This window comes from Mastomys coucha, unplaced genomic scaffold (assembly GCF_008632895.1).
Source record: "Mastomys coucha isolate ucsf_1 unplaced genomic scaffold, UCSF_Mcou_1 pScaffold20, whole genome shotgun sequence".
In the NCBI taxonomy this organism is placed as follows: domain Eukaryota; kingdom Metazoa; phylum Chordata; class Mammalia; order Rodentia; family Muridae; genus Mastomys; species Mastomys coucha.
The window spans coordinates 114,125,958-114,138,201 of record NW_022196903.1 but is presented as its reverse complement, the minus strand read 5'-3'; the positions used below and the strand labels follow the sequence as shown (position 1 = coordinate 114,138,201).

Below are 12,244 nucleotides of genomic sequence, written 5' to 3'. Positions count from 1 at the left end.
AAAAAAAAAAAAAAAAAAGGACTTAATTCATTTGTAGACTTTGTTCCCCCTGTTTCCGCTTCTCCATTCTTGTGGATTTTTTCCTTTCTTCCTATTGTTCCTTTCTCACTTTTTCTGTTTTTGTCCTCTGCTTGTTTTTATTTCACCTTCCCCGTCCCTCTCCACCTCCAAATTCCAAATTCCTCTCCTCTCCCTCTTCCTTTTTTTTTTTTTTTCTTTTGTCTGTCTCTGTTTCCTCTTTCCTCTTCCTTGTTTGGTCCTTTTTGAAGTTGAGCCCAGTGGCGGGACTCCACGGCGTAGACCTCTCTCCTTCTGCCCTTGCTGTGTCCAGGAAGGTAACGTAACCTCGCCCACTCTTCCCCACTGCCTCCGAGAGGCCGCGCAGCCACCATAGTCCAACAGGGAGCCAAGGCCCAGCAAGCGTCCCTCCTCTCTCTGACCCCTGATAGTCCCACGTCAGAATGTCATGAGTATGTGGCAGTTCCTTACAAAGCACAGTATCCCTTCGACTGTCTGAGGGAGGATGGGAACAGACAGAAGCCCGAGAGCTTGTGGCTCCAGTGTCTGCAGGTTGCAGATCCCCTGCGGTCCTGTCTACCGTTGGTACTTGGGGGGTCTTGGGGCTGGTAAGCTGAAGGCCAGCATATAGAAGGCCAGGAAGAGGGGACGAACCCCCTCTGTGACAGCAGTTTGTATTGATGGAGTCAAGGAATACTGTCCTTACAAAGACTGGTCTACACAAATGGCCCCCGAGTTCTGTTGGTTTTCCTCCAACCACTAAAAACCAAACTTCTCTACCTTGTGTCTTGCTGAGTGTGTCTTGTTTTGTTTTAAGTTTGTCTGATTTTGAAGTCTGTTGTGGTGATAAGATTGTCATTGACAAGGCATGTGGGCAGGGGAAGGGAGTGTGGCCATGACTAACCCCTGCTAACCTCTTTTCCTCTCCGCTCTCCATGGCTCTCACATGTGACCACCCACCCTGCCCCATCCCCTTGCTCATCAGCCATGACCGAGCTCCAACATGGCTCATGAGCAGCATCCCAACGTCTCCTGGTAGAATTTGGAGTCTTTACACGCTGGGAGGTGGGAAGGAGGGGATGGACTTGGTGTGCTCGTGGCTTGCCACTCTGGACAGCTTGCATGCCTCAGGGCTTCATCTTCATGGCCACAGGGGCACACTGTGCAGAGACCCTCCAGAAGGAATGCGTGGAACTGGGCTGTTGGCTGCTTGAAAGCCAAAGACCCAAGTCTATTGGTGAGGGGAAGGAGAGCTTGGGCCCCCAGACCTGTAGGCAAGCTCAACATGCCAAGATGGAGGTGCCCGTCTTTGAGAGTAGAGGTCAGGGCCAAGGGTGCATGTCTGCTTGGCACGGGCCTGATACTAACTGTTGCTTGTGTCAGTTCTGTGTGGTCCCTGGCTAAAGACTTAGGCTTAGGCCTGACGTGCGTCCAACATACAGTTCAGCTTTAGCCTTTGACTACTGTGAAGGAGTCAGGAAGAAGCAGGCAAGAGTAATTGAGAGTCTGACATGGGAACAGCATCTCCCTGAGTATCGTCCATACTCCTGTGCCAGGGCATTTCTCGGGCCTGGACCATCCACCACCATATAAGTGGAGGGGACTTGGGGAGTTCCAGTCTAACACCACTTAACTCCAGGAAGCCCTCAGACATCCTGAGCTCTGTATAAAACCACTTAATGTTGGGATGGGAGTGTAGCTCAGTGGTGGGACATTGCCTAGCACATATGAAGCTCCGCGTTCTACCCCCAGCCCACAGAAAACCACTAAAGAAAGTTTGTGTCCACATGCGCAAAGAGCCACTGATAGTGTGCTTCCAAGGCAAGGCACTGGGCAGCTTTGTACACGACACGGGACTCTCTTACTTCCTGGGTGGGTTGATTGCTTAGCCCGTCCTTCCTCCACGCTCCTGCTGTAGTTAAGCCCGGGAGTGTGGCCGCACCTGATGGACACTCAGTGTGGGTCAGAAGTTGATTCGGGACAGCTACCTTCCCTTCCTCAGCCCCGGGGTCCGCTGGTGAGAAATCACAGCCACCTTGATGCCCTGTGTCTACCACGCAGGGTCTGCTGGAGTGTGTGCCAGGCTGCCTGCTAAGAAGGGCTGTCTTAGGGCAGGGGATGTAGCTCAGTGGTAGAGCATTTGCCTGGTATGCACGTGTCCAGATGAAAGAGATGGCGTCTTCCAGTCAGAATAAAAAGCGTGGGAAAGCATGAGGCATAGCTGCCCAGGCAAAAGCACACTTAAAAGCAGGTCATTTAAGAGCAAGTTATACGTCTGGGCGTGGCGCACATGTGCCTGTTTCTCAGACTTGATGGAAAGTCTAGGTCTGTGGGGCCCTGGGGTAGACACGATGCAATGGCCTATCGTTCTCCGCCCTGCCCCCGCCCTGTCCCTGTCAAGGCTGTAGGCAAACTTTGGACCTGGCTTGGGACAGTTCCGGCAGCATCTTGCTTGGCTCTTTGCACATTTGCCCCAGTGTGACAATCTTTCTTGGGCTGGGCAAACGGAGACTATGCCCTCGTCTGACCCTCAGTCTCTCACGCAGGCATGGGTAAGAAGGATGACCCCAAGCTGATGCAGGAGTGGTTCAAGCTGGTGCAGGAGAAAAACGCCATGGTGCGCTACGAGTCAGAGCTGATGATTTTGTGAGTAAGCCAAGATCTAGGGAGCAACGGCAGGGGGGTACCAGTACTTGGAGTGCATCCCAGCTGTGTGCCAGTGCTCAGGGCGCACCCCAGCAGACACAGGTGTCCTGGTCTGGGGGGGTGCCAGTGCTGGAGGGGGTGCCAGTGTCTGGGGTGCATCCCAGCTGTGTGCCAGTGTTCGGGATGCATCCCAGCTGTGTACCAGTGTTCAGGGTGCATCCCAGCTGTGTACCAGTGTTCAGGATGCATCCCAGCTGTGTGCCAGTGTCTGGGGTGCATCCCAGCTGTGTGCCAGTGTTCGGGATGCATCCCAGCTGTGTACCAGTGTTCGGGGTGCATCCCAGCTGTGTACCAGTGTTCGGGGTGCATCCCAGCTGTGTGCCAGTGTTCGGGGTGCATCCCAGATGTGTGCCAGTGTCTGGGGTGCATCCCAGCTGTGTGCCAGTGTTCAGGGCACACCCCAGCAGACACAGCTGTCCTAGTCTGCCAGGGTGAGAGAGCTGGTCTCCAAGTCACTGTTGCTGTGTCTCCCTGTCTCAGTGCTCGGGAGCTGGAGCTAGAAGACCGGCAGAGTCGGCTGCAGCAGGAGCTGAGGGAACGGATGGCCGTGGAAGGTAAGCAGAGGGCATGTGGGTAGGAAGGTGACATGGGCCACTATCCCAGACCACACCTGATGCCTCTAGCCTCTCGGCAGATCACCTGAAGACAGAGGAGGAGCTGTCAGAGGAGAAGACGATCCTGAACGAGATGCTGGAGGTGGTGGAGCAGAGAGACTCGCTGGTGGCCCTGCTGGAGGAGCAGCGACTGAGGGAGAAAGAGGAAGACAAGGACCTGGAGGCTGCTATGCTGTGCAAGGGCTTCAGCCTGGACTGGTCCTGAGCCTGCCGGCCATTGTGTCTGGTAGATTGGCACCCACCTGACCCGGCTGTGTTCTCCTAGACCACTGGATCCAGGTTCAGAAGAGGCCTGGCATCCCTGGAGGGCCGTGCTCAGACACCACGCTGTGGGAAAACCCCAGGGTTCTCATCTGAGGTGATTCCACCTCCAAGGAGAGGGCCCCCCCAGACTTCCCACTCAGGAGGGAGGAGATGGGTGTGTTTGGTGTGTGCCCCAGGGGGAAAACGCCTTCAGGTCCCTGAGGGCTTGCTGCCTGGCACCTCTTTCAAGTGGCTCCTCTTGAGAGCCACTGCCACCACAGAGCACCTGCAGAGCAGAGCAGCCATTGCCCTCATGCTCCCTGAAGCACCACCAAAGAAAGTACAGAGGCCGGCCTCTTCAGGAAAGGGCTGCGGAGAGCCAGCAGGGAGCAACGCCCCCACAGGGGTAATGCTCACCCTGCCTGGGCAGGGGAAGTAGGCAGGTTCATTATGCAAGTTAGGAGGGTGCAGGAGGGGCCTGCCCCACCACACACTGGATCCCCAGTGGCCAAGTGCCCCGGGCCTCTCACATGGACAGTGGCCTGAAGCCCGCGGATTGCTGTGTTTCGCTTTTAGTTCACAACCGTTTTGACACTGGAAAGTATTGACTTTGGGAGAGCTGAAGGAGGACCCTACCTGTCAACCCCTCCCCCACCTCCTCCCCCACCCGCACCCTACCCCAGCCCACCCCTGTTGACAGAGAGGCACAGCCCCTGGTCAGCACCCACATCAGTTACAGGAGATGGCTCTCCTTGGCGTTTTCCTGTGTTTGCACATCGAAACGAGACTGTCAGCCTGGCCAGACACTCAGCCACTTCGGACCCTTTTTTTGTCAATTAACTTATTTTTTTAATACTTGAAAGTAAGCAACATCATTTTTATACCTTTACTAAGAGACACTGCCTGTCACCTGCGCGTGGGAGTGACGACAAGGTCTTTGTACGTCCCACGCAGCCTGATGCAAAGCTGACCTGATTCTTGTCCATGCATCTATTTATTAGCCTTCTTAATAGTGTTACCGGCCTGGTTGGCCCTGTGGGTCCTTGCTCACAGCTTTTCTGTCCCCTCCACCCAGCACCCTGTTCTATTGCCACTGGACCTTTTCCAGGAGAATAGCCTCTCTGTGCGGATGCATTTCAGCACCAGGAGGCCAGGCCTGGAGACAGGCTCTTCTGGTCTTTTGGGGATCTTGGCTCTGTAGAACCCCCTTCGTCTAATTTTGCTGCCAAGGTTTTACCTCCTGTACCTATGTACAAGGTTGAGGCTAGCCCTTCGTCATGCTTGCTGGGACCAAGTAGTGTGTGACCTTGTCCTTAGGCTGGCTGGTGAAAATGTTCTACCCAGCTAGACAGGAATATATGTGCTGGTCTCACCTCAACATACCAGCCGCTCCAATCTTCTCTGCCTATACCAGGATTGGCTTGGCATGGCAAGAGCCAGGAAGCACCGTGTACCCAGATCCATAAACCAAGCTGTTCATTTCTTGTGGTTCAGCCAGAGACCAGCGAGTGGGGCCAGGGTGCTTCTCTTTCAAAACAGCAGCAGCACATGGACCAGTGCATTCTGGAAAGGGCACCCCAGCTGGGCCTGTGGGAGGGGCTAGTGCACACAACAGCCAAGGGCCCACACTGACCCTGGACTTCCCGTGGGAACCACACCGTGCCTCAACTTGAACATCCATCCACCCAACTCCAGAGGAGCAAACAGCTGTCTTCTTAAACTCTTCACCTTGCGCAAAAGCTGCCATCTCTCCTGTGGAAATCCAGATGTGCTGCTAGCAACCGCCACGGCTCTGACATCATCACTTCCCGGTCTCCGACATGGCGGTATTGCTATTTTTATTCCGTCAGAGGAGGATGTTCTGGATTCCATTTTCAACCACAATCTGCCAATCAAACTGGACTTTGGACAGGACCTTCATCGCCTGTGTGGCCTTCTTCTTGACCCTGTCCTCCTCCACAGTGCCACCGGCAGTCCCATGCAGCTCAGCCCTGTCATTCCTGCTAACCCAGAACAAGGAAACCATTTCCTGACTGACTCAAGAAGGATGTAGGGGCATGCTGCATCTCTGGTGGCCTCAGAGCAGAAGCACCAGATGTTCCCTTCCACCTCTGTCCTGGTCAGCCATGATGTGTTGATCTCTCCAAAGCACACACTGCTTCCAGCAGTCATTAGAAAGTGGGCAGAACACTGCAGGCAGGCCTCAGAAATGCACCAGCCTTAGGAGATGTCCCCCAGTTCTCCAGTCATGACAGCATGAGGACTTCAGGCTCTCACAGAGCACTTTTTTTAGGCTCCCAGTTTGTAACCACTAGTTTGCAGTTGATCTCAGTGGCCCAGTGTTCTCCGCCTCTGGAAATGCATACAGTGATAGTCATGCGTTCTTCCCAGGGGTTATGTCTTCACTTGAAGGCAGGGAAGAGAGGGATGTCTACACTTCATACATGCAATGCTAGAGTGCTTTTGAGTAAACCCAAACTCAAGGCTAAGGACAGTGTGTGAGGCTCTAGCCTCTATCCCTGGAGCATAAGCAGAAGGCAACCCATGACTTCCAAGTAAGAGCATGGCCAACCCAGGTTCCCATCCTGCTCAGTTGATATTTTTGCCCCCAACAGCCATCCTTAAGGTAATTTGACCAGCAGCTATAGACTTAAGGTATTTATAGATACTAAGATATTTACCGAAGTGGTGGTGCACGCCTTTAATCCTAGCACTTGGGAGGCAGAGGCAGGCAAGATTCCTGAATTCCAGGCCAGCCTGGCCTACAGAGTGAGTTCCAGGACAGCCAGGGCTACACAGAGAAACCCTGTCTCAAAAAAACAAAAAAAAAACAAAAAAACAAAAACAAGTAAGGTATTTTTCACTGGGACAGGAGAGTAGAGGCGGGGCAGCAAATATCGGGGGTGCTAGGAACATAGTGCAGTGGTAGAATGTGTGTTCAGCATGCAGAAGGCCCATGGTTCAATCCCCAATACCACATTTAAATTTTTTTTCATTTGAAAAATGGTAACATGACCCACAAGAGGGAATGGTCTGTTTTATCCGCAATAAAGTTTTGTTTGTTTGTTTTTTTAAAGAAATGAAAAAAATGTATTTCTGAAGTAATTTTTCTGCTCTTGGCATTGAGCCAAGACATATTTATCACCTACCTTTCAGGTGAGTGATATCAACACAAATCATTTGGTGATTATAGGTGAGTGTGTACAGACAAGGATTCTCAAAGAATAGAGTTTTTCATTTGGTTTGTGATTTTTGAATCCCTCTGTGTTATCCTGACTTAACCATCATCAGTAGCTGGAACTTGAGAATTCTCCACAGCAGCCTGCTTAATAAGAAGCACTGAGTAATGGCCCAGGAAGCCGGAGCCAGTCTCTTAAAGAGAGGTGTTGCTTCGGGTTGGTGGTGGCACACACCTTTAATCCCAGCATTTAGGAGGCAGAGGTAGCCAGATCGCTGTGAGTTCTAGGCCATCGTGGTCTACATTGTGAGTTCCAGGACCTTATCTCTAAAAAACAGACTGGTGTTGCCAAAATTCTTAAGGTCCCAATGACAAACCAAGGCATGATTCCACCAGAGTTCATTCTGGAGAAGCAATATGTTTATTGGGCTCCCCTACAGAGTATAGGTCCCTTACCGGGGTGTGGGTTCTCCCCACAAAAACACTTCACCTGGAAAGACTTTGCCCAGCAGAGAGAAGGGCTTCCCTGTAGCCACACAGATGGAGTCGCCCTCCCCTATCTTCATCCTCCCTGTATAACCAGCTCTGCCCCGGGCCCAGTATGTATAAGGAAGACAGAGTTGTGTACAACAGGTAGTAGGCCACAACTGGGTACTCTGGTACTCTTCCCACTCCTCCATGAGGGCATGAGCCATCAACAAACCTAGCTGGGATCATCTTTTACAAGGGGGTGAGAATGAACCCCCCAGAATGGCAGTTATGTGGCTCAGAGGACTGACAGCACCACAGCTGGGTCACCAGCTATTTCAGAGAGAAAGTCCAGTCACTGGTCAGGGGCCCATGCATAATGGGAGATAAGAAAGGAGGGGACTAGAAATAACCAGCCTAGGAGGGACAGACTGTAGCCCTGGGCTCCTCAGGAGAGATAGGTCACATCTTTTGTCCTTCTGAAAGGGAAGCACAGCTGAGTGGGCACCCTGGTCAGCCATCATTCCCCCCCCCCCGCCCCCCAGAAGCTTTCACGGGAGATAAAGCTGAGAAACAGGTATGGCTGTTGGGCACACTTTCATCCCCAGGTGGCAGGAAATGGTAGCTTTAGGCAGGCAGGCAGAAACCGGCTCTACCCAAGAAACCAGCACTCCTGGCCTCCGCCAGCCCAGGTGACTCCTGTCAGAAGAGCGGAGAGAAAAATGGATATGGGCCCCTGTAAGAAGGTGAGTGGTGAGCTAGCAAGATGGCTCAGCGGGTAAGAGCACTGACTACTCTTCCAAAGGTTCTGAGTTCGGATCCCAGCAACCGCTTGGTGGCTCACAACCACCTATAATGAGATCAGACGCTCTCTTCTGGTGCGTCTGAAGACAGCTGCACGACAGAGCGAGTGGGGCTGGCAGAGGTCCCGAGTTCAATTCCCAGCAGCAGCCACACACATGATGGCTCACGGCCATCTATACAGCTACAGTGTACTCATACACATAAAATAAATAAATAAAATACATCTTTAAAAAGAAAAGTGAGTTGCCGGGCGGTGGTGGCACACGCCTTTAATCCCAGCGCTTGGGAGGCAGAGGCTAGCCTGGTCTACAGAGTGAGTTCCAGGACAGCCAGGGCTACAGAGAAACCCTGTCTCGAAAAAAAAAAAAAAGGATGCTCAGCCTGGGTCAGCCTCAGACGGTAGGTATGTACCTTCCAGCTGTACAGAGGTGCAAACTGGGCTCCCCCCTTCACTGTTTGTTGCTGGAGAGGCAAGGTTTGGGGAGCATGTAGGTATGGAGGCTCCGGGAGAAGCTTCCAGGGAGTGTTTTAGGAGCATCTTTTCTGTGACAGGAGCCACAGAAGCCTGAAATGGGGGCTACCTTCTTCCTGACCCAGGGAGGACCTTCAAAATTCAGAAAGGGTTTTTTCTCTATAGAGGCCTCCTGACAGAAGGCCATAAAATACTAACATAGGAACCCCAGCTCATTCTTCATAAGAATGACCCCATTCTTATGTCATTGTGTAAGATTTCACTGCAAGGTGGTGTTACTAGTTCGGAGATGCATTTTCAGGCTACCTCTGTCTGGTCTCCCAGACTGGATTGTGGCTCTGTTAATAGAGACTGTTCCCTGTCATTGGTGAGTAGCCAAGCCTCTCCCAGTAAGAGACAGCCCTCTGGTGTGAACACCTTGCTGCCCACATGAGGTATCGAATGTTCTGCAGAGCCTGAGGGGAGAAAGGAGAGGGACAGAGGCACGTGGAAGACCGAGGAGTTTCTAACTGAAAGTGTGAATTCCACAACTCTTGTAAAATATTTATCTTGTTTTAAATTTTGTGTATGTGTGTGTCAGTGGGTCTATGAGTGTTCAGTACAGGTGCCAACAGTAACTAGAGAGGTCAGAGCCCCCTGAAACGACAGCTACAGCTGGAGTTGTGAGCTGCCTGACATGGGCTGGGAACTTAATTTGGGTCTTCTGTAAGAGCAAGTGCTCTTAACTACCAAATCGTCTCTCCAGCCCTAAGTTACACAGTCTTTACTTATATAGAAATTTGGGGGGTTAATTTAAAAATATTGGATCCTGGCTGGAAAGAGGCACTGTATTCAGGTGCATATGTTCCCCACACAGATACATCACACACAATTTAAAATATGGAAATAAGGAGAGATGGCTCAGTGGTTAGGAGCACTTGCTTGCTCTCGCAGAGTTCTGATTTGCAGCATGCACCCGGCAGCTCACAATCATCTGTAACTCCAGTTCCAGAGAATCTGACAGCCTCTTTCTGGCTTGCAAGGGCACCCACCAGGCATGTACATGGTACACATACAAACACGCAGCTAAACCAAAGTAAATGATGTTGAGTGAGACTCTCTAAAACATTGAAATCACACATGTGAGTTTTCTGGATGATTTAAAACATGCACAGCTTAGATAGTAGAGTGCTGGTCTCGCACAAAGCCCAGCCCTTCATACACCCGGGCATGGTGGCACACACCTGGCCAGGAAGGGTGAGGCAGAAGGATCAGAAGTTGAAGGAAGTTCATCCTTGGGTACGTAGCAAATGTGAGGTCAGCTTGGAGGACTTGAGAACCTCTCTCAAAATCAAAAGAACAAAGAAATAAATAGAAGTCATCACAAGTCATTAGTCATCGGACCTTAACCCACCAGCAGCTAAGTCGGAGGCCACCCACATCCAGACATCCCTGGTCAGCTCCCAGGCTTCAAGGTCGTGCTAGAACCTCAAACCTGTGGTGGACCCTTTGCAACCTCCCTAACCCACTGTTTCCTTCTGAGTCTGGTATCGGGCTGACTCACAGGGCCAGCACCACTCACCAGTCAGCCCAAGGTTGCTTTTCCCAGGACCACAGCAGCCATACAGGAACCATGAATCAGGGTCCCGTGAAGTTCCCATTACTGATTCAGACCCCTGCCTTCAGCCATGTAGGAGGCCCACCCTGAGACAGGCCCTCTTATTTGTTGTCTTTCTTTCTGGAAGCTGAAAGCCAATAGTGCAGCCATCAAGAGGGCTCAGATTTAGTAGGCAAAATCATCCCTGTTCATTCCTCAGACACACACACAGTAGGAGGAAAGCTGACCTCTATATGCTCATCCCTCATGCCCATGAATAAATGCAAACTTAAATTTAAAAATACTCTTTATTATTTTAAATTGTTATTATATAATGGGTTTTAATATCCTATATATATATATATATATATATATACACACATATACACAGGTGTATATATATGCACATACATATACATATATACACATACATATATATTATATATATATATAAACCTGTATACATATATACAGATGCCCCATATAGAGATACTGTATATAGGTTATATATATGTCGTATATTTAATTGTGAGCCGGTGGTTTAAAACCCCTTTGTCCCCTTTGCCTCCAGGCCAGTGGAGGCTTCACCCAGGCCCTTCTTGTTCTTACGTTCACTAATGATGATCCTTTGAGTCTCGGTGTCTCTCTAGGAGGAAATGTTTTATAGGTCACTTGGCCCTGGGACATGAAAAGCCCTAGGATCTGACTGGGCGTCTCCCCAGGCTGGCTACTATCCAGCTGACTGATCTTGAACTTCTCTCTCTCTCTCTCTCTCTCTCTCTCTCTCTCTCTCTCTCTCTCTCTCTCTCTCTCTCTCCTAAGTCTTTGCCCCATCAAATGGTGGTGGGACAGAAAACAGCAAGTGCCACTTGCAGTGTACTGTGTGCCTCTCTCTCTCAGGCTCTGAGTCACAGTCACATACCAGTCTGGCCCTGCTCGGAGCCCAGCCCAGGAGCTGTCCCTGCTCACTTTCTTGGAATTCCCGAGGACATCTGGATCCCAGGGCAGAGTGTGAAGGAAAGGAAGGGAGCCAGGGTTTTGATTTGATATGGGGAAGTCCCATAACAGAACTACAGGCAGAAATAGCATATCCACGTCATGTATCAATAACAAAGACAAAAGGCATGATTGCTCACACCCAGGAGGCTGAAGCAGGAGGTCTTCCTCACCGCATACTGTCTTCTAGACCAGCTTAAGCCTTACAAAAGAAAAAAGTTAGTAGGCAGTGATGGTGCACACCTTTAGTTCCTTTAATGCCATAACTCAAGAGTCAGAGACAGGGGGATCTTTGAGTTTGAGGACAGCCTGCTCTACAAAGTGAGTTCCAGAACAGCCAGAGCTACACAGAGAAATCCTAGCTTGAAAAATAAATATGATGGATAGACAGACAGACAGATATGGCTTTCGAAAGAGCAGAGCAATACAGAAGATGGTCTGTGGGCCATGATCAGATCCACCTTGGGGCAAATGTTGAAGGGCCTAGCTCTTTGGAAAAGCCAGCCCCATTCTTCCACTTCTTCCCCAGGAGTTCGTCTGAGCTGTGGCCAGACCCTAGGGAGAGGCATTTATCCAGCTTTGAGAAGCCAGCCCTCCAGCTCTCTCTGTTTTTCCTTCCTTGATCTGGGCATCCTCCCTGGTAACTATTAGAGCAGATCAAAGAGTCCCAAGGCACTGCCAGGGGATAAAATTTGGGAAATCCCACACAGGGCTTCTGACTTACTGAAGGTTGAGTCACACCAGGGCTCCACCTATCCTGCCTCCCCAGAGCAGAGGACAAAGTGCCACCTCAGTAGAGTGCTCTGTCACTGCATCTCAGATGCAAGTGACAGGGACCTCCTCACCCCCAGCCCCCCAGACCTTGGTCCAGGATTTTTCTTCTAGCAGGGTTTCAAGCTACAGACAGCATGGGATGAAGGCACCCTGGGAATGGTGTGGGAGACTGGCCCAGCCCCTAAACACCTTTCACCTTCCCAGTAAAAGGTCTCAGGTGAAGATTCAGGGAGACGCTGAGATGGATCACAGTGGGTATGGAGTTTATTAAACATTAACTTTTAATCTCAGTAATTGGGAAAGCAGAAGCAGGTGGAATTCTGAGGTAGAAGCCAACCTCGCTACACAATGAGCTCCAGAATAGCCATGGCTACATCTTAAGACCCTATCTCAAA

The 12,244-nt window shown here is 50.8% G+C and overlaps 1 protein-coding gene across 21 annotated transcripts in view; it reads left to right on the top strand.

Annotated features, from left to right (window-relative positions):
• The window catches only part of Mical3 (microtubule associated monooxygenase, calponin and LIM domain containing 3), a 201,824-nt gene extending 195,163 nt beyond the window's left edge, over window positions 1-6,661 (top strand). For 18 of the 21 annotated variants that reach the window (XM_031383246.1, XM_031383254.1, XM_031383248.1 and 15 more), the window contains 4 exons: window positions 270-335; window positions 2,565-2,664; window positions 3,205-3,278; window positions 3,359-6,661. In XM_031383246.1, the coding sequence (XP_031239106.1) occupies window positions 270-335; window positions 2,565-2,664; window positions 3,205-3,278; window positions 3,359-3,543 (425 nt within the window). In that variant the 3' untranslated portion in view covers window positions 3,544-6,661. The remainder of the gene's footprint in view (window positions 1-269; window positions 336-2,564; window positions 2,665-3,204; window positions 3,279-3,358) is intronic. The other 3 variants (XM_031383261.1, XM_031383267.1, XM_031383265.1) reach the window with 1 other exon arrangement.
• Window positions 6,662-12,244: the final 5,583 nt, after the last annotated feature.